Source organism: Lissotriton vulgaris, chromosome 10 (assembly GCF_964263255.1).
Source record: "Lissotriton vulgaris chromosome 10, aLisVul1.2, whole genome shotgun sequence".
Lineage (NCBI taxonomy): Eukaryota > Metazoa > Chordata > Amphibia > Caudata > Salamandridae > Lissotriton > Lissotriton vulgaris.
In genome coordinates, this window is record NC_141698.1 from 1,044,987,937 (window position 1) to 1,045,014,513 (window position 26,577).

At 44.4% G+C, this 26,577-nt stretch overlaps 1 protein-coding gene across 5 annotated transcripts in view; it reads left to right on the plus strand.

Moving 5' to 3' along the window:
- The window catches only part of TCAIM (T cell activation inhibitor, mitochondrial), a 495,335-nt gene that overhangs the window by 110,863 nt on the left and 357,895 nt on the right, over positions 1-26,577 (plus strand). For all 5 annotated transcript variants that reach the window (XM_086942093.1, XM_086942094.1, XM_086942097.1 and 2 more), the window contains one exon: positions 16,992-17,145. In XM_086942093.1, coding sequence (XP_086798219.1) covers positions 16,992-17,145 — 154 coding nt within the window. The remainder of the gene's footprint in view (positions 1-16,991; positions 17,146-26,577) is intronic.

Below are 26,577 nucleotides of genomic sequence, written 5' to 3' on the forward strand. Positions count from 1 at the left end.
CATGAGTATGTGTGCTATGTGGAAGAGGTAAAAAAATGTCGTCGGAATGAAAGGACGATAGTGAGAATGGAAGGTAGGGGAAGTGGGTGGAAGGGAGAAGGGGAGGGAGATTCAAAAGAAGAGAGGGAGGAGGAGCAGAGCTTCTGCCTACTGCACCCAGCCGTTAGTTTTTACCCTCCAGTCACCCGTTTCTCTAGGACGCTGGGGTTCGCTAGAAAGAGTGTGGTTTAGCAAGTCCTTAAAATGAAACACATGAGGCCAGAGATTATGGGCCATATTATCAAGGAACGGCGATAACATTATCGCTGCTTTAGCAGCAGGAAACAGCCCCTAAAGCGGCGATAAGGGGTTGATAATATGCCCTTGTGAATTCCCATAGAAGCCCAGGTTCTGGTGTGAACCTTGGCTTCTATGGGAATTCACAGTGGCATATAATCAAACCCATTATAGCCACCACGTGTCTGTAGGGCAGCGCTGGCTCAGGCCTACAGTACGGTCCAGCAGGTCCTTAAAATGAGACAGATGTGACTGAATGAGGTCAGAGGTCACATCATTACGCACGGCAACATCGCTTTTTCGCACGTGTGCTCTCATGGTGATGAACCCCACCTGCAGCATCGCGCTCAACAGGTGTCTGTAGGGCAGGGCTGCCATAGGCTCAGGCCTACAGTATTGTACAGCAGGTATTTAAAATGAGACAGAAATGTGACTGAATGAGGTCAGAGATCACATCATTACACACAGCAACATCGCTTATTCGCACGTGAGCACTCAAGCTGATGCATCACACCCCTCCTGCAGCACCATGCTCGAGGTGTCTGTAGAGCAGCGCTGCCCGCTGGCTCAGGCCTACAGTACGGTCCATATTTACAACAAGGGGTGGTGAGGGACAGAGTCTCTGAATTAAGCAGAAAGCTCTCACCCAGTCAAGAGATCAGGGCTAGATCCAACACCGTTTTTTAGCTCACTGCACCATCCCAGTTTCAGAACCTGGCTGTATGCAAATTAGTCTGTTCCTGTCCCAGTGCATGATGGGAACAGGGCAAACCAAACTACAAAAGCCAATTCTTACACTGGGAAGGAAACAAGCTCCCGGGGACCGGTTTCTGGCATTACAGCCGTCTTCGGCCCGGTTTGCTTGAATCCTGATGGTGCAATGAGCAAGGGTCTCACATCTGAGAATACCCTTCCACGCTTAGGGTGGACAAAAATATTTACAACAAGGGGTGGTGAGGGACAGAGTCTCTGAATTAAGCAGAAAGCTCTCACCCAGTCAAGAGATCAGGGCTAGATCCAACACCGTTTTTTAGCTCACTGCACCATCCCAGTTTCAGAACCTGGCTGTATGCAAATTAGTCTGTTCCTGTCCCAGTGCATGATGGGAACAGGGCAAACCAAACTACAAAAGCCAATTCTTACACTGGGAAGGAAACAAGCTCCCGGGGACCGGTTTCTGGCATTACAGCCGTCTTCGGCCCGGTTTGCTTGAATCCTGATGGTGCAATGAGCAAGGGTCTCACATCTGAGAATACCCTTCCACGCTTAGGGTGGACAAAAATATTTACAACAAGGGGTGGTGAGGGACAGAGTCTCTGAATTAAGCAGAAAGCTCTCACCCAGTCAAGAGATCAGGGCTAGATCCAACACCGTTTTTTAGCTCACTGCACCATCCCAGTTTCAGAACCTGGCTGTATGCAAATTAGTCTGTTCCTGTCCCAGTGCATGATGGGAACAGGGCAAACCAAACTACAAAAGCCAATTCTTACACTGGGAAGGAAACAAGCTCCCGGGGACCGGTTTCTGGCATTACAGCCGTCTTCGGCCCGGTCCAGCAGGTCTTTAAAATGAGACAGAGATGAGACTGAATGAGGTCCGAGATCACATCATTACACACAGCAATATCATTTGTTCGCAGGTGCGCAGCCAGGGTGACGCACCCCACCCGTCCCGCCGCACCGCGCTCAATTGGTGCCCCTGTGCACCCAGGCCGCTCTGCTTACCTGCTGTCATTGTTGTGTGAGCAAACACTGTGGGCAGCAGTGCTAACAATTCAGATGGAGTGTTGATTGCAGGATAGTGTACTCCTCATGGATCCCATTCGTAGACGACGGGCAGTAGGGCTCACAATTTAGATCCCGCGTTGATTGCCAGGATGGTGTACACCTCATCGGTCCATTTTTATTGCGCATTGTGATATGCGAGGTGGATGCGGCCATATCACCTGAGGCAGTGTAGAAGAACTGGGACATGTGGCGTCATCGTTATCCTATTTATACGTACGCAAAGTGGGCTGAGCTTGCGTACGCCAGGCCAGCGTTGGAGTAGGACCTGGCGTCGTTCAGTTCCTGTCTGGCCAGAAAGTGTACTTATGTGTGTTTCTTTTGTAGTTTTGACTTCGCAGAGTGTGCAATTTAGATTAGTGTAGCATGTGTCAGAAGGGCCGAAACTATTGTTAATGAGGTTGTATTTCAAAAGATTGAATGGTGAACATTTCATGTCATTGTCAAGGTTGTGGATATACGCAGATATGCATGTCAATGGTGTGCGGTATTATTGAAAGTGTTGCTATCGCGAAGCGTACACATGAGAATGTGCTCGGATGGAGTGAGGATGAGCAGTGAGGGTACGTCATAAACAGTGATAACACTCATTACAGTCAAGCAATGCATGTCAAATGTGAATCTGAAAGTCTCACTTATAACACACTACTATATTGGTAAAGCCTGACAACAGAGCGTACAGCAAAAGAAATCTACACATTGCTGTTTACTGTTTGTCACATGTGATCTAGGATGTGCACTCTGCCCGCGGCTCCTGATACTTATTAGAGCCACGAATACCCAGCCCGAAAGGGAGCACAATAATGTGCACACACACACACACAAACACACCCCATGGCCATCGTGTGATTGTTTTTTGATGGAACGTTTGAGATGCATGGCAATCACACATGTAAGGCTTATGTACAGAGCATGAATATTGATCAAGATGATCGTTGCATATTGTGTGTAGTATAAGATATGTGTATACAGGAAAACACTTTTCAAAAAAGCTTTCTAAGCAGAAGAGGTGTCTCTCATCAAACGCTGTTGAGAGAATTAGTAAAATGGGTGGGGTCGTCCAACTGTTACAATGGGAAATGTTATGAACCAATCAAATGCTTTTTTTTAAGGTCACATGGCAATCGCGCACCGAGTGCGCAAGGAGGCCGCACTCGACACGACCCCGAAGATCCAATCTGAGGGTAATGCAGGTATACTGAGGGTGCCTAGCCTCGAGGGCGGTGTGCCAATTACGCTACCACTCCTCTCCTGTGACCCATGGTGTACCCCTGTTACACCACAAAAGTGCAGAAACCTTAATGAAGGAAGCCTCCTAAACCAGGAGTTGTTAGGAAGACAGCCTTTCTTCCTATTTTTCGCACTTTATTCACTTTTCCTTTTTCACTTTCACGTCCCTAGGCAAGGGTGGGCCTTAGCGTGCCCATACCGCCAGGGTTTAGTACACCTATAGAGTCCTGATGAATGCCTGGTAACTTTACACCGTTTCAGAGGCAGAAACATGTTGACTGACAATTAAGGAAATACCACACATTTAATTGTGGACTGCTTTCCTACAATTAATGTTAATAATATGTCCTAAGTGATCGCCTAAATAAATCATTTTTGATACACTAAAGACATTTTTAATCCCCTCACCACTATTTAGTTTATTTTTCACTGCATGCCTTGAACTCACATATCCTGCTCTGCAGTAGATCTGGCGTCGAAGCACACTGAAGAGGCATTCGGCCTCTTCAGTGGGGCCCAATGATGAAGCATGCCATCACCAGGTGGTGAGTGAGGGCTTTCCTAAAACGTCCTGAGTGAGGCCGTCCCCCTCTTTTGTTGTTGCTCCTTCGTGTGGTTCCGTTGAAACCATATGACACTGTTTTTTTGCTTACTGAATATAACGGGGAATAAGAGTGTCTCATACCACTCCCTACCTCTCCTTTTGTTGACATATGAAATAAGGAAGCTGCCATAATGGCAGAATCTGTAGGGTGACATAAATGACCTATACACCACGCAACCCCACTAGCGGCCTTCTGTCAGTGTATTGTCCCCTCTGTGAGTCCGCACATCTTTAATAAGACCTCTCACTCAGGCTTCAATAACTTCAATCAGAAGCCTAGAACAGCATCAACTTAATGAACAAGTGTAAAACAAGCATTTAAACTGTACATATTACTCAAATTTTAAAATTACTGGTGGAAAGAAATGCCAGTTTCATATTAAACACTTACTGTGTGAATATGCTTTTAAAACAGCCATCCCTCCAGCTCCAATGCAAAGGGTTTGGTAACTCCTGTAATCTGCATTCTTTCTTCTACCTAATTACAACAAATAATATGTGCACGCATAATAGCTTAGCCAGTACCGGTTCTTCACTGGTGTGTTATGATTGAGTAAAACACTATGTAGCACCAATCGTTCAAGAATGTGCAGCATTTATCAGGGAGCATGCTCCATGATATGTTGTAACGGTGTCCAAACTGGAGGAATGCATGTGATAATTAGTTTTTCTTTGATTCTGTGGCTTTTCCTTCATCATTAACTTCTTGGAAATAGTATACATATTAATATAAATTATATGTATGTTGTGGTATGTATTAGTCTATGCTTATATCAATTTTTGTATATGCATGTATGTATCTGTCTTTCATTGGATAAGGCTATATCTAATTTAGATGTGAATGACACCATACATTCACATTGCTTATTTCAAACCAACTTATTATTGAAGTATGATAATATTTGTTTTTATCTCAACCAAAGGTCGTCAAAGTGTTTGACCATGTCCTGAGCTAAATAAGCAAAATAAATCAATTTCATGTTGTTTGCATGTCCCCCCACCCCCAATATTTATATAGATCCTCTAATTTAACATATCAACCATTGTCACTTTCACAATCTTTCATTAAACCTCTCTGTTTCCATACCACCAGATCCAGCATTTGTTTTCCTTTTGTGATATGTGTCCGCCTATAGAACAATCTCCAGGTAACCCTGCACTGCACCACCGACCACAAGAGCATCTAAATTCATCCTATACCCCCCTTCATCAGATCCAGCTACCTACTCTCAATGCATCCAAAGGATCACTCAAGCTTTCTTTTCTAGTTCCATACAAATAAAACTCACACAGATAAACACATCCATGTATTTCCCACCACTTAGATATGGTGTGTAGGGCTGTACTTAGTATACCTGTCTCTTTTTAGGTCTCGTAGCGAAAACACAGCGCGTTAGCGCTGTGTCTCGCCAGAGATCTTTTGTTGCTGACTCTGCTTCCCAGGAGACAGTGCCGGCCGCGCGCATGTCGCAAAAGGCGATCGGCGCAGGCCACGCGCTCGCCGTGTCTGTCTCCAGGGAAGTGCATACATACACAGGCACACCTCCCCCTGCACGCATGCGCACACAGCACCACACACATACACAAGCGCACATACACGCACGGGGAGATGTCCCCCCCACCCCTCCACAGTCGCACACACACACGCACACATACAGGCATTCCCCCCCTTCCCCTGAGGGGGTCACATAGCTCCCCCCAGCTCCCACAGTGCCCCGCGCGCTGCCGCAGCTCACCTCGGCTGTCTCCCATCCCGGAGGGGGGCGGGGTCGCTCGCTGGTGCCGGGTGCCCCCCTCCCTGGTGTGAGCCGCTACTTGTTTAGTATCTCAGCACGTTGATGTCTCTGAGCACTATGAGGCGGCATAGCAGTGCTATAATAGAGCTACATAAAACACCTCTGCACACAAAGGCCTGCGCCGATGCCAGCATACGTGCAGAAGCAGCAGTCCTACTGTTCAGGCACATAAAATATTAAGTGCCTGCTTTCCCAGACGGCACCTCGCCGGGGTGCGTTCGGAGTGCGCGCGCCAGCTCGCGCCTGTTTCCAGGGCTCCGCTAGCAATACAACCGGAATCGAGCGCTCATTGGTCAATCCCATCCTGACGTCACGCCGCGGCAAAGTCAATAGGGCCGGCGCTGACGGCCTGCGGGCGCGAGGCGCGTTGCATACATATCTGCTGCTGTCTCCGTGGCAACAAGGAACTCCACGCCGGGTAGTCGGGGCCTGCACACTCATGCCCTCCCTCCCTCACTCCTCTATGGGTGGATTAGAGGCAAGTCTAAGGCTTTAATGTGTTTATCGTCTCTAAGAGAAGGGGTGGAGGTCGGAGGGGGCACAGCGGGAAGATAAGCGATTAAACCCAAGAGGCAAGGAAGGGCAGCGCTACAACACACGCTGACAAACTATCTAACCGCAAGGCGCTATAGTGTGATCCCGCCTGCAGCGGGAGACTACGAGCACCGGCACCGGTGTACAGGGAAAGTGGAAAAACACATTGAAGAAGTGGAATTGGGGAGGGGGGGGAACTCTTGTTCTTTCATAATTTCAAGGTGGTCAAAATAAATCATACCGGTAAAAGAGTGAGTGCCTACTGCAGAGAACGAGGACATTAAGGCTATGTCCTTGACCTCCTCCATAAATAAATCTTTGCAGTCACCCCTCCTCTACTGCGGGACGTATAGGGCAACGATAATCGTTAACAGAGGCCCCCATGACATAGTATTGCAGGCCTGGTCAGCGTTTGACACAGAAAAGTGCGGTCTACGAGCGCCGCCAAGACAAATGGCATGAAAAGGGAGCACAATTGTAGAAGATCAATCCAGGAGTCTCATTATAATTGAATGAAGTAGTTTTATTCCATAGGCGATTCACCCACAGGAGAAGTACCTCTTCAGTCCGGAGTCCAACAGACAACTGAAGAAACCCATCGAACACCAGACTGAAGACGACTTCATACATTTAAAGAACAACATTCTGCAACAGGAATACATTCCAAGTTGCGCAATCATTAACATTCCAAGTTGCACAACCATTAACAAAACATTAACAATACATATTCAACTTAAATAGAAATGCAGCCATTACAACAATTCATGTTTTTCCGGATGTATGTCACGTGATGCAACTGACGAAACCGGTCCCTCAGATTAAGAAAAAGATGAACAAGAGGGGCACATGGAGGAGGTTCAGAGTGTTGCAAAATGGGGGGAGGTTCAGGTGTTCTCTCCAGCCATCGCAGTAGTGGCATTCCTTGAAGGGCAACATTCCTGGAGAGACCAGAGACTGTATGAGAACCCTGACCTTAAGTTGTAACCGCATGCGCTCCCTTTGCTACGTGTCGGTCTCACAAATCCTGCACGATTTCGAGTTTCAGGGGGAGGGGTGCTAAGGGTATGTCTCTGGATTTATTGGAGAGGTCCTATGATAAAGCAATTCATATGCAAAGAGATTTAAGTAGTTGTACTACCTTTTATCCCCCCCTGCACCGCTGCCACATCTTCCCTTCTTCTCCCGTGCTAGTTTTGTTTATTGTGACACTGGGTTTTGGTCACATTATTACATACAAGGCCATGTTGAGTTGACTGATTTGATATGGTTCACTGCCATATTGTAGCACTAGGACTGTTGTTGACCGTTCTTATATTGGCACTTTTACAATTTTGTTTCCTGCACATGGTGCACATATTGGTTGATTCACTTTTCCGCCACTCATTTTCGAGTGTTAATCAGGAAGTCAGCACATCAGGGTTTGGGAGAATATCACACTCACACCCCCTCACCCTCCCAACCCTCTCACCCTCACACACCATCACACCCTCACCCTCACACTCACCCTCACTCACCCTCATCAGCATAGCATAACAAAACATAGCATGGCATAACAAAAAAAGCATAAGTTACACAACATTACAAACCTCTCACCCTCACCCTCGCTCTAACACACTCACCCTCACTCACCCACCCACCCTCACTCACTCACCCACCCTCACCCACCCTCACCCACCCACCCTCACCAGCATAGCATAACAAAACATAGCATAGCATAACAAAACAAAGCATAGGATAGGAAAACATAACATAGCATAGCATAACAAAGCATAGCATAACAAAACACAACAAAACATACCATAGCATAACAAAACATAGCATAACAAAACATAGCATAGCAAAACAAAACATAGAATAGTATAACAAAGCATAGCATAGCATAACAAAATATAGCAGAACAAAACATAGCAGAACAAAACATAGTAAAACACAACAAACCATAGCATACATAACAAAACATAGCATAGCATAACAAAACACAACAAAGCATAACAAAACACAGCAAAGCATAGCATAGCATAACAAAACATAGACAAAACATAGCATAACAAAACAAAGCATAGCAAAACAAAACATAGAATAGTATAACAAAGCATAGCATAGCAAAACAAAACATAGCAAAACACAACAAAGCATAGCATAACAAAACATAGCATAACAAAACATAGTAAAACACAACAAACCATAGCATACATAACAAAACATAGCATAGCATAACAAAACACAGCAAAGCATAGCATAGCATAACAAAACATAGCATTACATAACAAAGCATAGCATAACAAAATACAACAACACATAGCATAACAAAACATAGCATGGCTTAACAAAACATAACAAAACATATAGCATAGCAAAACACAGCATAGCATACCAAACACAGCAAAACATAGCATAGCATAACAAAACATAGCATAGCAAAACAAAGCATAGCATAATAAAACACAACAAAGCATAACATAGCATAAAAAAACATAGCATAACAAAGCTTAGCAGAGCAAAACATAGCATAGCATAACAAAACATAGCCTAGCAAAACACAACAAAACATAGCATAGCATAAGAAAACACAACAAAACATAGCATAACAAAACAAAGCATAGGATAGCAAAACTAAACATAGCATAGCATAACAAAATAAAGCATAGGATAGCAAAACATAGCATAACATAACAAAACGTAGCATAACATAACAAAACATAGCATAACATAACAAAACATAGCATAACAAAACAAAACATAGCATAACAAAACACAACAAAACAGCATAGCTTAACAAAACAAAACAGCATGGCTGAACAAAACATAACAAAACATAATAACATAGCAAAACACAGCATAGCATACCAACACAGCATAGCATACCAACACAACATAGCATAGCTTAGCATAGCAAAACAAAGCATTCCATAATAATACACTGAACATAATCTTCACAAATGTTATTTACAAAAGTTTAAGCTATTGCCATTATAAATTACAATAACTTTTATTTAAGTATTAATTATTTAAAAAAATTAAAAAACATTGTTATTTGTAATATCAATACATGTAAGTCACGTAAATACAACACATATTGCATTACAAATGCTATAGGTGTCACATTTGCGAGAGTTAGAACTATTGGCATTGTAAATGACAAAGCTATTAATTTCGCAATTTTCCCCCAAAAAACTTAATTAAAAAATGTCATTTACAATACCAATAGCTCTATCTTTCCTAATACGAGACCTATTGCATTGCAAATGCTTGTTTAACTTCTGTGGAGTAAATCTAGACGTGCTCTACTGTAGTTCTCTAGCACAACACCACCAGAATTAAGTTCCCTAATCTAAGTCTGTTTGTTTGACTCTCTGCCGTGTATCCTTAAGGTCCTCTCAAGCTTTTGCTTTGATAGCACCAGCCTAGGCTTTTAATTTATGAATCGATCCACTTGTTCTTTGCCAATACAAATGTGCACACAGGTTAGTGGGAGAATTTAACAAAGTATTTGTTTACACATTCTGTTCTGGGCCTCCATCCTGGTTCTAAAGATTACTAAGTGGCTAGTTGAGAGGAAGCCACTGATCAAATTTAAATAATAGGTGGGTGGGGGGGCGCTAGAGGGTGCACTGCGGGATGGCTGGCTCATGAGACGCCTCCGCCGGTCAGGTTGAACTACTGGCAATAAAACCCTCAATGCGGACCTCAAATGGAATTCTGTCGACTTTTATGCTAATCGGAACGACCAGTCCCCAAGATGACTACAACGGATGACCTGTAACCCGCTGCTGTAGCCAGAAAATCCACTTTGAAAGATTGTGACTGATGAGGTCCGGACCGTGCAAGATGGTGGCGCCCTGAGACTGCAGCGTTCGGAGCGTGAGCGGGCCGCGATATTGCACCACAGAGCATACAATGCGGTAAATTGTGCTTACAATTTGCTCCCCAGAACATTGGATGGCTGTACCCCCCACTGTAGTGCTCCATATGTGCTGGCAAATGCATCCTAAGGCAAAATCAGCTAGATGTATGGTATACACCTACAAAATGGCGGACCGCAGTAACGGAGGAATGACGAAGGACACTTTTTGCTAAACTCCCCAGCTCCTAAATGCGTGTAAGTAACAGTGCTTCTCTAAAATATTGGTCAGCTCGCCAGTGAACTTTGCTATACAGTACCAACCGTGTAATTGTGTATTCAACGCTGGCTACGGATTGTGGTGTTACCGCGCGTCAGAATCTAGCGGCGATGTGCTGTGGAAGTGCAGTCTGACTACGAGGCTTGGCGACAATCACCTATACTGCGGCATGCTGCCGTGCATACACATACTTTTCCTAAGATGTGAAAGGTGCTGTGATCAATAGTACTTGGTAATGAAGCAAAATGAAGCCCATGTTGTGTGATATATCTCAGTGATCATTCTAACTGCACCGAATGCGATACGCTCCGCAAAGATGTAATAACTGGCAGTCTGGTATGATTGCAGTGAAGATAACAGAGCATATGGTGTGCAGGCAATGTGAGGGAGCGTATATAGTGTACTTGTTCGATACTCTGCATCCACGAAGCGACTGAACAGACCTGCAATAATAAAATATTGTGTGCTGTCTTCTATTATCTCTACCGGCTGGATGTGCCCCGCACAGTGGAGTTGGCCCTATTGGACTGGTGGCGGTACCAGGGCGGAACCTGTGCTGCTCCGGGGTACACGACATACCCACAGCACGCCACACTAATTCTGCAGTATCGTCAAATGTAAAAATGGGCAAGCCAGATAGACAGCAACCAAAACTGACCATTGAAACAAAACGACAGACTAAGGATGCAACTGCGCACTCTGATACTGAATTAGAAGCAGAAACTGTAACAGGTAACTCCATGGAAAATATTCTTCAAGCCATACAGCAAAGTCTGCAAGATATCAATGAGAATCTAGATTCCCTTGCTCAGCGAGTTGACAACATGTCAGCAAAACTAGACAAACAGGGTGAACCTCTGGATGAGGCAGAGAACCGGGTAACTGAAATCGAGGACGAATAACATGCTACTACGAGTAAGTATGCAGACATGGCAAAAATACTGGAGGTAATTAAAAACAAGGTGGAGGATTTGGAAGCCAAATCCCGTCGTAATAACATCAGAATTACAGGAGTCCCTGAGTCCACAAACAACGGGCGGATGGAAACCTACGTAGAGGACATGCTTCCTGAAGTATTTGGCTCCAATAACTTTCTGTCGGTCCTGATAGTGGAGCGTGCACATAGATCCTTGGCTCCAAGACCCCCACCAGGCGCCGCTCCGAGACCTATTGTCACTCGTATCCTCAATTATAGGGATCATGACGCAGTATTGAAGATGGCGAGAGAGAAGCAGCAAGTCAGCTACCAGGGCAACACGCTAGCATTCTACCCGGATTTTACCTTGTCAGTCCAGCTAGCACAAAAGGACTTCAACCCTGCCAAAAATAAACTTTGTTACCTAGGTATTGACTATGCAATGCTCTACCGAGCCAGGCTGAAGGTAACATGGGATGGTCATTCTGCCATCCTCCAGACACCAAACGTGGCACAAGACTTCCTTAGAAAATAGCCAGCAAGCGTAAAGAGCAACAGAGGACTGAACAACAGCAGGATTCAGAGTGAATTGGATTTGGATATTAGACAATCCGTGTGTTATTCTTACTATGGACTGTTGGGAGATATTTTTCACCTATGGCAACGTACAACACCGTTGGAACACTCATGCCGCCTATTATGTACATAGAACTAGAAGTAGTTGGTTGGCCACGAGAGATTACGGTCGGGAATGCACGCTGTCTATTCCACGTATGGACCAATGTGAATGCATGGCAGACATGTGTCTGAGTAGCAACTTGAAGATAATGTGTGGCAACGCAGACTACACAAGGTGGTAATGCATGTACTACGCATATATTGTCCTGTAGAGGCGACCATAGACGCTGAGTTGCTGTACATCAATGCCAGAGAGCCTTATTTACTGAACTCTGTAGACAGTAGTTGTTATGTCATTGGATCTTGATGTGTTAGACGCAAGCCCTCTGTATCGGGTAGGAACGTATTGATACTAGGGGAAGAAAAATGCACTAAGAATTCTATTGCTGCTCTATTGGTATCAACTAGCGGGGGAAGTTGGTTATAACCTTTTGGCATTCTTCTCTTTGTAGGCCCTCACGTTGAATGGTTTGTTATACTGTATGACATAGGCGGGGGGAACCTGCGCTTCCTACTTTCATACACTACCCAGATGTGCGTATTATATGCACAGGTTATGCCAAAATTGTTTTGTTTTGGTAATATTAGATCTGCATTCCTAATGTATACCTTACCTGACCACATCCACTACGATGGACGTAGTTGGGTGCACCTGGCGGACCCCCTAGGCAGGAGTTCCCCTAGAAAGGTTTTTGTTATACTGTTCTTTCAAGTAAGGGTATGGCTTTGGCATGGTTGGGATGCTGAAGTGGGTGGGTGTGGGAGGGAAAAGGTTGGACAATGTTGTGCAGGCTGTGGTACTTGAGAGACATCGTGGATATCCAGATTCACACCACAATGTTTAATGTTCCTGGACTTCTATTACGGAACGCTATATGCACAAATCACGTAGATAGCAATATATCACACTGTATGTTAATAACTAAGTATGGCTACTACTAAACTATGTCCATTACATCTAAATGTAATCACTTGGAATGTCAGGGGGCTTAGCAAACCCAAAACAATTTGTCAAATATTTACGTACTTCGACAGGCACCATATCGATATTGCCCTCCTCCAGGAAACACACTTTGCACCTACTTGCAAAAGTAACATTGGGCATAAATGGGCGGAGTCCATGTACAGTTCGTCATACTCCTCATACTCTAGGGGGGTAATGATTTTGGTCAAAAAGGGACGCAGTTTCATGTAGACAATATTATCACAGATTACCAGGGGCGCTATATTTTTATCACGGGGAAACTTAGGGGGCAGCGACTAGCGTTGATCAATGTCTATGGCCCCAACATAGACAACCCAGAGTTCTATCATACATTTTGGCGTAAAATCAATGGCTTATCTGACATGACTGTAATCTGGGGGGGTGATTTCAATGTTGCACTGAATGACAATCTAGACAGATCAGGTACTACAACAGAACCACACTGGAAGGCAGTAGGAATGATACAGGACATTATGTCTGAAACACACATCCATGACATTTGGAGAGCACGTAATCCGGGGCGTATGGAGGCTACGCATTCTTCGGCGGTGCACAATAGTTGGTCTCATATAGACTACTGGTTGGTTACCAAAGATGTAGAGCTTTGGACACGAAATATATGCCATCTACCCAAAACATTATCGGATCATAATCCTGTATTACTGTCCATAATAGTACCACATTATGTACCGCTCCCCTATATCTAGGGATTCAATGCAAAAGCGTTATTAGATCAGGCGTACACTGAGGCTATTAGTCAGGTCATCACTGAGTACTTTGAATTAAATGAACCCACCACTGAGGACTCCGGCATACTCTGGGAAGCCTTTAAGGCTACCATTAGGGGAGTATGTATAAGCACCAATGCGGGTATATTAAAGGACATACGCAGGCAACTCAGCATGCAGGAGGCCACACTAAACAACCTGAAGCGTGAATACGAGCGCACACAAGACGCAAAGATATTGGGTAACATAAGGGTTGTAATGTCCGAATATCAGCCATTTGCAGAGGATGAGCTTAAATATAGCTCAGAATGACAGATGGTCCTATGGTGAGGGGGGCCGACCAGGTAGGGTATTAGCTTCCGAAATTTGTATGAGTCATCCACCACAAACGGTTCTGGCAGTCAGAGATGCCAATGGGGAGGTACAGCGTGACGCACAGGGGATACTGCACGAATTCATGAAAACATATAGTGAACTATATACGTCACAACCCACTGCACAACCCTCTAAAATCATGGAATATCTGGAAGATGTGACAATAGCATGGCTCTCAGACACGCAAAGAAACTACTTGTCCCTACCAGTTACAGTGGAAGAGGTAACTGAAATTATCAAATTGCTTCCGAACGGTAAAGCGCCAGACCCGGACTACTTCACCTGTGAATTTTATAAAGCATTTGCAGACCAGTTAGTGCCCCATTTTGGTTCAAATGTATGGTGATGCCCATGACCAGCAAATATTACCGCCCACCTTGAGAGAAGCCATGTTAATCACCCTTTTAAAGCCCAACAAGGACCCAGAATGTTGCGAATCTTATCGACCGCTGTCCCAAATTAACGTAGATACAAAAATGTGGGCCAAAATCCTTGCGGTTCAACTACAACCGCTGATGACTAATCTCATCTTACCGGATCAATCTGGGTTCATACCTTTCCGGGCGACAAATCATAACACCAGAACACTATTCGCATTATCACATTATTTCACCCCAAACATAAAAGCAGTTGCATTAGATGATGCAAAAGCATTTGATACTATTGAATGGTCATATCTCCACACTGTTTTACGACGGATGGGCTTTCCACCCATCTTCTTGCAATGGGTGAAAATTCTATATACTGAACCTACTGCGCATATTAAGGTTAACAACTACATATCTGAGGCCATACCAATTTCGAGGGGTACAAGGCCCACTGTCCCCCTTGTTATTTGCGATAGCCCTTGAACCGCTTGCATGCAAGATCCGACAAAAGCATCACTATTCAGCATTTCAATTTCCGCAGAGACCACTGCATATATCTCTATATGTGGATGATATGATGCTATACGTGCAGAATACTGAGACTCACTTGGCCCCCCTACTTAGGGAATATATTAAATTCGGACGTCAATCTGGTCTTCAAATTAATTGGTCCAAGTCTATCATCATACCATTGAAAGACACAACACACCCACACCGACTGAGTTCCCACTAGAATGGCAATCATAACCTGTAAAGTACTTAGGGGTGTGGTATCATCGGGACCCAGAAGTAGTGATTCGCACAAACTATGGCAGGGCGATTAGTATCATGGAGGACAAAATAGGGCGTTGGATTCAATTACCCTTAACGTTGGCTGATCAGCTGGCCATTGTCAAGATGGTCATTTTACCCAAATTTCTGTATCTTTTTAACAATATGCCCATAACTCCCCTAGCCGCGGTATTTCACAGGCTATCTGCAATGGTGAATCGACTAATATGGGCAGGCAAGCAGGCCCGTATTGAATTGCGTGCTCTTACATTACCTTATTCACGCGGGGGCTTTAAAGTCCGGGATTTTCTTTTGTATTTTTTATGTGCGCGAGTGCAATACGCGCATTACTGGTATCACCCAGTTCCTTATCTCACTCACGTAGCCATTGAGGAAGGGGATGCACTCCCAATACCACTGACTGCTGTCATAACACATGGTAGACCCCCATTGCATTGTCGTGATATCAATACTATAGATACGACCAATGCAGCCTGGCGCAAGATGGGTAAATTGGCACATAAACTCCCGCTATATGCCCCTACATTACCATTACACCATTATCCAAACCTCTCAGTTACCCAGTAAGAGGTAGTCATGGGTCTGCTGAAACAGGTGGGAATTGACACCATAGGTGAACTGTACCATGATGGCACTTTTAGAACACCTGATGAACTCGCATACATTAGCAATCAGACACTGCTGTTTCGCTTCACATATTACAGACTGCAGGGTGCGATCAAGAAATTATACCCGTCGCATCCTGCGGAGCCATCACATTTGTCGGCGCAACAGCTGATTCTTACCGAACCTGGCAAAACGAACCTGGTCTCTAAACTTTATGCTACATTGCAAGTAGATATAGCTGACACCACACATAAAGCGTTAAGGTAATGGAATGAGGTATTAGACGAATCACTCACAAGGAGGAATGGACTGTAGGTTCACTAACTGGTATGCTAACACCCAATGGAAACCTACGTATGGTGTACTATAAGTAACTGCATCAAACATACTATACCCCGACAAGGCTGTATAAATACGGCCTGCGCACAAATGCAAAGTGTCAACACTGTAAAGCTGATATGGCAGATTTTATACATTTAGCATGGTACTGTGCACCAGTACATGAGTATTGGGTAAAAATTGTCGAGATGCTGAGCGCTATGTTGGAATTTAACCTTATGTGCAATATTTATACTTGTTTACTAGGAATTGTTCCAGGTGAGCATGCTACTAAGCGTAAATTTTGCATCATTGCTTTGCTCCTAGGTAAAAGCAGAATATCGCTATGTTGAGTAAGTAGAAAGGTTCCAAAAAGCAAACAGTGGATTCAAGATATGACGTACTGCAAGAACGCTTTCAAACGTATGATGAGGAATTGCCCACAGGCTCCAAACCCAGAGACTACTGGAAATACCTGGTTGACTATTTATATACGTACCAAGTTGATTAACTGTGCATAATAGCTATACTATGTCAGGAGATATCTTAAGGTGACATTGTCAAATTGCAATATACTGGATGATGGATGTTGTTGTACTATGGTCGGCATGTTGTTTATATGTTAGACATTGTATGTCTTTGAAAATGCTAATATAAAAAAATAAAAAAATATTAGCTGGTTGACAGAATTTAAATGGATAACAGACATAGGCCTACATGCACTGCTTCAGGTACTAAACCTAATATGTATACTTGCAGTTTTTTTTTATAATTCAGTCAAGGCACAAAAACATTTGGCAGGATTTTTTGAGGCTTCCATATTCTAAACTGCTGGAGATTTGGTCTTACCATTAATTGGATTTATCTGTTTGTATCCAAGGAAATCAATGAAAATTCCCTAAAGAGATTGAATGGCTATTTGGAAAACTTGCAGAAGCCGGGACATAGGACCCACAAACCAACTCCACTCACCTTCTATGTTCGAGAGACAGATCAGACGTCAGTAGAGGTTCAGGATACTGTTGGCTCACCAGGTGATTTAATGTTTCTTTTCAATGTGCACTGAGGTTGATTTTGATATTGGTCTGTCACTCTACACCTTTCAGTATTCCACCAATGTTGTCTAAACTTGCCATTTACCTCTGTTGTCAGGGCGCCATGTTTTAAGACTTCATCTTTTCTGTTACAAAAGTTATGTTATGATTTTTGTAAAGCGCTCGAATACCCAAAGAGCGTCTTGGCGCTCGCAGTATGCCAACAAAAAGGAGAAAGATGCTCCACACTGTAAGGAAATATTAAGCCAAGAAAACCCAAGTTTTCAAAGGCTTACGAAACGCTAAGCAAAGGAAGCATATTCCAGGCCTTAGCCGCTCCCACCACAAAGCACCTGCAATCCCCAGGACATGTGAGGAAACCTAGGTACATGCACAAGTTTGGCAGAGGCTGAATGGAGGGACCTAGGGTGGTATCTCAGTTGAAATTATTCTTAAGATAGGCTGGTCCTTATTTTTTTTTTTGCGTTTTATATAGCTCGAATGTGACCTGTTAGGGTCACATAGCCCTTAATAGAGATATAGAGGTCCCGAATGCGACCAAAAGCAAGCAACATAAACTTATGCATGAAGAATAATATAAAACAGTATAAAACAGTGGACAGTAAAAGTTCTCAGTACTTACAATAATATCTGAGACTGACCAAATACGTCAAATTACCAATTATCTTTTACCATCAAAAGACTCAGAGTTCAAAGTTTAGCTGAGCGCTCGTCTCAGTAGCTTAACGAGATAGGGGACCCAGGAAAAAGACTGTGTAGATCCCAATACATATCGATCAAGGAAGTCATTGAAGGGCCCTCTGATTATAAATCTGTAGCGAACGGAAAGATGAATCGATCGACAGACGAATTAGTTGATTCTTTGTAAAGAGTTATGGTAGGAATTTTCCCATTAGGAAGATCTGAGCCTCCTTCTTAAATTTTGAATGGAATGTTATGGCCCTTGACCATATAAAGCTTTAAATGTGATGAAAAGTGCTTTAAAGACAATTGTCTGCCGGACCGGAAGTCAGGGCAATTCTTTAACGAAGCCAGAGACAGACTGGTATTTGGGGATTTTAAAACAAAAGACGAATTGCTGCATTCTGCAGCACCTGCAGGTTATTTAGTACAGATTGATGTGCATTGAGATATAGTCTATTGTAGTAATCAATCTGCAGTCAGATTTCTGTTAGAGCATATATTAGTCCAATTGCATCAATAGAATCTATCCACAATGGCAACACCCAGAATGAATTAGGATTTCAAATCAAATCCCAGAACTGGAGACATGGTGTTCTGACAGCATGAAACCTAAATTATGGACCTAGTGTACTGTAAGAGCTTGAAGCTTTGTGCATCAGATATGCCCTGCTGTGGGTCCCAGGCTCGCTGTGCCATATAACTCAAGCTGCACTCTACTAACAAAGCCCAGATAGACTGAAACCATTTGGGGCTAGCTTGTTTTCCCAATTGAGAGCGTGGCTGACTTGGCAGTTCGGACTGGACTGCTCCTCTTACACCACGGCCAAGCCTGATTCTCATTTTGCTTGTTCCTGTCTGAGATGGCACCATGGGCAAAAAATATGCCCAAAAGTAGGCTTCATTCTCATTCTTGCCATACCACTTGTGCAGCAACCCACTGAAACTGCTGAAACTGTTCTGGGGTATTTGTGTTCCTGTTTAAAGGGGACCTAATCTGGCATTTCAGGTTGGAGCCTTGCTATTAGAGCAGGACCAGGACTGATTTTTAATGACTCGTTCCTGTCTGATGTGGCACGTTGGGCAAATAATGATGCATTTGATTGCAGCCCAGAGTAATTACAGGGCTAAGAGTAGTTCAAGCATTCCACCCATCAATACATTATTTTCCTTCAGCACTGTTGGATCACTCTCCGTGGTTATTTCTTCCAGGAGAACGAGGGATTAGACGCTACGTAACTCTGATTTTTGAGGTACTCTAGATAAATTAAATAGACTTTTTTCCCTAGTAAATGATGGCTTGAACTCCTATGCTGTTATTTTAAAATGATGGTCCTATGGAAATATTTTGCTGTGCCATTTCAGCAGGTTCAGTCCTCTTCTAAATTGCCTCAGGTACAGGAATGTTCTTAAACAAATGCCTGGAGATGCCACATTTATGCCTGGAACAACCTAGTGGGTGGGAATGAGTCTTGAGCACACCTATATCAATGGGGTAAAAGCCCCCTAGGCCAACTCTACCCACCTAGGGCATTTTAAGATGCCAAAGGTCTTCAGCCGTACTAAACTTGGGCTCTGAGGGCTGTGGGTAGTGTGCAGGGGTGTACTATGTTAATCCTAGTGTTCCCCTACATCTAACACGTAAATCTAGTTTGGGGCATTCACTGTATACCTAATAAACTCAGAGACAGACATCTGGTAGAACAAACCAGGTTTGCCAGCAACCAGACATTGAGTGTTAATGGCATCCTGTTTCCATTTCTTTCAAGTGCACCCCGTGTTATATGTAAATCAAGTGGACCTCTCATGCAAGATTTAACATTCGAACAGGATTTGACACTGAATGTCAAAAAGGATACCCACAGCTTTACGCTTCGTCTTCCCTCAGGGTCAGAGAAGTCATCGCTGCCCATTCCTGTCAGCCTATTGTTTGCCTCTGGGAAGAATTTGACACCTATTCAAATGTTGATTACTGTGCACAAAATAGCTCCGCACCCTTCAAATGGTACTGACACAAATATGTATCTCAATGTGGAGTCTTATACAGTACTTTTAACAGAATCCACATTATAGATAGTTAAAAGCTGTTCAGTTGTTTTCCCAAGTGAAGTCAGTCAAAAGCTCCTGAAATTTAAATTTTTTTCTTTATTCGAATTCTTGTGAAAGGAAAAGCCAACGTGTTTCGTCCGCTATAGGACTTCTTCAGGGCTATGAAAATACACAAAACAAAAAATACTATTTACAATAATGTAGACAAACATTTAAAAAAATATTTTAAAAAACAGATTCTTATAGAGATGCCTATCCACAATACTTCTTGTACCCGTGTATTTGCCTAGGGAAAACATACTTGCAATAAAGTTTTATTAAAACACAACATTTACTCTGTAACTGGAGTGAGAAGAATTTAGAAGACCTCAACAATTTTAAAACTACATATTGCTTAATTTGTAATAGCGATGATCATCATAGTTTCATTGAAATATAAATGCAAAACTGTTTTATTTCTATCTTATTTCCCAAATGGAGTTATTTCTCCATACCAAAGGACATACCTTAATTTGTTTTTGTTAGTTCTAATTCATGAATCTGTACACATTGATTTAAAAGCCAGTAAATCTGTAAACAAAATAATAAACATATTTACACACTTGTGGGGTCTACTATTTCAGACATTAAACAAAAGACAAATGTATAACTTGAACAGTTTGCACATCTAAGCCTTTATGTGACATTGCGAAATCAAATGCCCCCGATTTCACAATTTGTATTATTTTCATCCACTAAGTGTTAAAAAGCACTCTAACCATTTATATATATGTAGCCTAACACTCTTGGAGTTTCGTTGGAAAGAACTCAGTCAGACCCAACACGTGTTAATTAATAACACTTATCATTATCACAAAACAAATGTGTTCCTTATGCTTTAATTCATTTAATTCATAATACACCACTCTAGGGATGCAAACAAACAAGTACGTCATTATACCAGTTATACGTGTATGTTCTACTTTATATTAGGGCATTACAACTTACTTCAAAGTTCGCCTATGCGCTCCATCGGCAGTGTAGGGTCAAAGATAATTCACCATGGTCAAGAGAAGTATATCCTAAGTAAACTAAATAAACTGAACGAATATGACACTTTCTGTGGAAATGACGACAGATGCCTTACTTGCCATCAAGGTCAATGGGGGTAGAGCCAGTGCTTTCTTATAGTGAGGCTCTGTTTGACATTTTGTTGGTGGATTTGGCTAAACCTGATACAGGGGCCATGTGGATCACTCTATTCCTCACAAACACTGTCCGGCCCCTGGAGATGAAGCATGTTTCCTAAGACATCTTACTCATCATAGTTTTGTGGTACAGTCTGCTTTGGCCACCCAAAATATCGAATCTTTTCGCTTGATGCGTGTGACAGGCATATCTTCTCCTCCACCTGTTCTGCACTGTTATCCCTTAATAATTAAACTCAGTTTATCTGCCTCAGAAAACATGGTGCATGTGAGTTCTGTCTTGCACCAGTGTCCAACCCCCCTCCACCCATATAAGTTTATCCTTCTAGCCTTAGCCGAAGCAGTGGAACGAGTGGCATGATCCTTGGCCTGGGTAGATTTCCAGCTCTGGCTTAAGACCGTGTTCCCACTTAGGTTCTTTATTAGTGCTTTGGCACTTCTTATTGTTTACTCTCACTATGTATTGGCAAGAATGCTTCCTGCCACTGATCTTTTGGTTCCTTGTTAGGCTATAGCCCAGTGGTGCGTTGGGTATCAAAGGCCCCTATAATGCATTGGTTCAGATCCCACCACTGCTGCAAGATTACCTTGGTCCTGTGCCACCGACCTTGCTGCCTTTTCTCAGCTTCACCTCTGGAGAGGATGTTTTCACTTGTAGCATTCTGGAATGCCTTGTACCCTTTTTTAGGTCAAGCCTGGGCAGCGCAGGTGCTGCTCTGCCAAGCATGCTGTACTCTGGTATGGACTTAAAGCTCCGCCCGGTCTCCTCCCATATTTTTCATTGGCTTGTGTCATTGATGGCTTCTGATTTTTTGATAGACGTATTAGTCCCTCCTTAGTACATTCCTGTCTTCTGTTGTTACCTCCCATGAGGACTAGCCCTTTTACATGTGTCGTAACTCGGGACCTTTCATCAGAAGTTTGGAGAACTATTTACTTAATTAATATACACAGGACTCACAGGACACCAGCAATGGAGGCAGAGCGATACGCGCTTTCAATGTCGTGACCCTCCACACAGCACTCGCAGGATGCCGGCAATGTAAATGTAAATGTATTGTGACTTATATAGCGCACGTATCACCCGAAGGCATCAAGGCGCTTGCCTTGGGAACCCGTCCTGGCTTTTTCCCTGTGAGATAACCCCTACTGGGCATCCCCAAGGTGAAAGCCAGGCATCCCGCAGCGGGTGGGCCACCGTAGTGGAGATTAAGCAAGCTATTGCCCAGAGTTGCAGCGTGGGACCCCATGATTAGAATAGGCACCGAGGCGAGAATTATCGAGTCCGTGGACATTTTGGGCTCAGGACCCTGCCGCGTCGGGAATTGAACCCTGGTCCCGGGCCAGACCTCTGCATCAGGGTCTGCCGCTCTAATCAGTGAGCCACACTTCTCCACTGGTGGCCGCTTCTGTGTATTAGCAGCGTGTCATGGGCTTTCACTGTGGCTGCCACCTCCCCACACAGCACTCGCGGGACGCTGGCTATGGCGGGCGCTTCTATGTATTAGCAGCGCACCATGTGCTTTCACTGTGGCTGCCCCCCCACACAGCACTTGTGGGATGCCATCAATGGTTGGTGCTTCCATGATTAGCAGTGCGCCATGCACCCTTTCACTGTGGCAGCCGCCACCTGCACAGCACTCGCGGAATGCCTGCAATGGCGGCCGGTTCTAGGTATTAGCAGCACGCCATGCGCGCTTTCACTGTGGCTTCCTTCCCCAGCACTTGTGGGACACCAGCAATGGCAGCCGCTTCTATGTATCAGCAGCGTGCCCTGTGGTTTCACTGTGGTTGCCCCCCACACAGCATTCGTGGGACGCCGGCAATGGCAGCCGCTTGTTTACAGCAGTCTCAAGCGTTATCTCAAATTGCTTAGGTGGAACTTGACAACCTGCCCATGAGAGGACGACATCTTCGTGTTAGATTAGCCACACACGCAGCAGCCTTCTCCGTCCCCAACCTTTCTCCATTTGTTTCAAACGAACCGCAACAGGATACAAAGACAGTTAATGAGCGACACCAGCTGTTAGTGCATCTGCCTTAGACCCAGACATGATAAGATATTAATCTTTACATTTTCAGGCTACTTGCATAGATTGTGCATTCATTTCAGCTTAGTTGCCCAATTCTATTCACTAAGTCAATGGTTCTTATTGTTCACAAGTAATTCATACATTTTATACCGGCGACTCCAGTGTTGGCCATATAAGCTCGAAATGCAATTATTTACACTGAGTATCTTGCCGCCTTGATTGTGCAAGCCTCATGCATTGCCACATCCTAAAATAGTTAGGAGGAGCTTTTCCCTATGGTAGTCTTCTGGTAGTCGAGTATTTACCTATGGAAGTAATAGTTAACTTCCTTTCAAAATGTATTTCCTCCTCAAATCGAACCTTAAATGTTCTTGCCTATAAACTGAACCTGAGTGGATCAGTTGCGTGGATTTGCAGCTGCACAACTGCACATCCCTCCCTCTTACAGTCATCATTGTGCTAGTGTAGAACTTGAGTTGTCTTATGCATTTAGGAAATCCACAGGGTAAATGAGCATTCTTCTCTAGGAAATACCCATCTTTCCACACGTACACTGAAGTGCCACCCCTTCATCGCTCGTAACTTCCACTGTGGCACTGCAGGATTAGATCATTTCCGCTTTGATTTTTCTCCACTTTTAAAACATTTCTTTGTTGGAACAGACTGACTGCCATAAGTGTTTATGTAAGCACATGACCATCTAACTGCAGATCTTTTACTGCCAGCCTTGCTTCTCGTAAGGAGCAACTATAAGTACAAATTGAATGTTTACTCATTGCTTGTAGGTTTTCAAAACACATAAATAAAAGGCATTCTCATTTACAATGCCAAGAGCTCAATCTCTTGCAAATGCGAGACCTATTGCATTGCAAATGCTTGTTCCCATAAGCATTATTTATTTGCCAGTTTAGATCACACTCACAACATTTGCTTACCGTAGTGGTTATTATTCAGATGTCACCATCTCACCCCTTTTGTCTGTGTTTTGGCTAATGTTCATCTTCACTTTTACTTCTGGAACATGTGTCCCTTCGACATTATGTTTGAGGATGGGTTTCCAAAGAGGCTGGGGGTCTCCCTAGCATCCTTTTCCTGATGGTTCTTCTTTGTAAGCATTGGATGTGATAAGGACTCTATCCCTCAAAGGTCAGTTATACCACTTCCACCTTATTTTGTGAATTCCTTCTGCTATAAGGAATCTTTTCTCTTTTTCGCCCCCTTTTCCTGTGGGAGACTTGGGTCTTATCCTCTTTTTAGGTCTCGCCTAGCGTTGCAGCACGCATGCGCTGCTCGCTCTGCGAGAGCTAATATGATCAGGAGATTTAAGAAGGGGACTTGAAGCACCCCCCATCATTTTCATTGGGTCGCGTCAGCGTTTATGCTAAATGTTGGCTTCCTATTGAAAAAGATGCTCTTTAGTTACCGCCCTGTCTCCCTTGTGGACAGCCCATCCGGACTGGGCCGTTAGCTTTATGGCTGTCGTGAAGCTATTTGTTATCTTTAGGGGGGCGTGTACTGAGTTTGATGAGTTTTCCACTCTGCAGGCACGCACAGCGCACATGGTGCGCTTTCACTTTCCTAGCACATTTTAGCGGCTGTGCGTAAAGCAAGTGCTCTCGCTCTCAGCATACCAGAGTGGCTCTGCAGTGTTCCTTCTTTGCTGCTGTAGTACAGCTTGCTGCCAGTGGCATAGCATTTGACCGGGTAATACTGTGTGTTTGTAATGTGGTGAAAACTTGCCCCACACCTCCACCCCTCTCCCCGACAGTTGGGCACCTTTTCAATCTGCTCGCTATCAGACGGACTCCCGCCTGGCTTGTTGTTGCTTTATTAGTTACTCAGTTAGATGGAAGGCGAATGCAGACGTAGCTCCGCTGTTCGTATTTGCCGCTTGTTTTAAATGAGGCCGTGGGTCCTTTTGCCCTTGTTTATTTATTCAATTAGGCAGCTCGCGCTGTGGCTGAGGAGGTGGGGGTCAGTCTCCGGTAGGCAGATTAAGATTCCGGGCAGCACACAAGGCTGATGATTATATTTTGGGGAGAGTTAATTGATGGGAGGCGAACGCCCTCTTAGCTCCGCTGTTCACCAGCTCCTTGAATCCCAATCAGAAATTGTGTTTAAAGACGGGAGCAGAAGATGGAGTCTGTGTGGATTGTAGTCTTCTTTCTCCCCTCCGTCCCAGCCCCTCCTCGCTGCGTCTCCTCCCCCACCTCACTTGCCGTCATTCACAGATGATTGGCTTCAACCTTTCAAGTGAAGAAATCTGTGTCTCCCATTATAATTAAAGTCCAGCAGAGTTTTTCAAATTAAAGTGTATAAAAACAATTCCGCTGCTGCCTCACCCCGGGGCCCAGAGCTGGTGGCGTCTCCGACAGGGATAAAAACCCTGGGATCCCAGAAGCCAACGGCGCGTGGGTCAAAGAGGGGTCATTGTCATGCCGAAGATGTTTTCTTTGTGTTTTTCTGTTTTGTGAACACTTGGCTTCCGTTGGTGTCTTAAGTTACAGGCCCCCGTCTTACTGCTACAGAAGAGCGCCATGCATCCTGGTGTGGCCCTCTCTCCTCTTAAGGGGGAATCTGGAAGACTGGCTGTTGCAGCGCCTAAGGATGACCCCTCAGAATTCCATGTTACCCTTCCACATTCATTTACATCCCGCCGAAGCGGTTGTTTTCTGTTTTCCTTCTCCGCCCTCTCCCTGGCTCTCTGCCCCCATTGTTCCATCTCCATCCACTTTACTCGCCCTCTCCCCGATTCACTCGAGTCTCTACCTGTCCCCACCTCCGCGCACCTCGTGGCCACCCCCTTCCCGCCTCCCCTTCATCTCACGCCTCTGTCCTTCCCACTTTGCCTGCTTCAGCGCGTTCTATACACCACAATACTTTCTACCTCTGGGTCTTATCTGCCACCCACCCCATCAGTACACATTTGCACGTCCTATTTTTTTTGCCCCTCGCCCTATTTCCATCTGTCTTGAATTACGATCTTCGCTTCCCCATCTCACTTCATCTCACCATCTCTGTCTGGCCACCATTCACTTTTTATCACCCACTCGTTCGACCTGCTAGTTCGACCCATCTCTTTCCACTTCTAAAGTATGACCGTCTCTCTCTTCCATCCATCACCCTTCCAGCCCCCCCCCCCAGCTCGCCCACTGCACAACTATAAAATCCCCACTTCAATCTCATCCACCATCACCTTCTAGCCACCTTCATCCTCGGGTATAGCGCTTACTACTCCTAACCAGACAATAAAGCAAGCCCCTGCCCCCCTCGCCTAACCTTGCAGCCTGCCCGTGCCATCGTCGTCCGGGACGTTAGCACATACAATGAAGAGTGTCACCGCCAACTCAACAACACCCGGTACTACCTCCCTATTGAGGAAGACCCGACTGGACTCCTCACCACCGGAATCATAATCTTGCTTACAGAAGCAGAAATGGAAGGCTGGATCACCTCACATG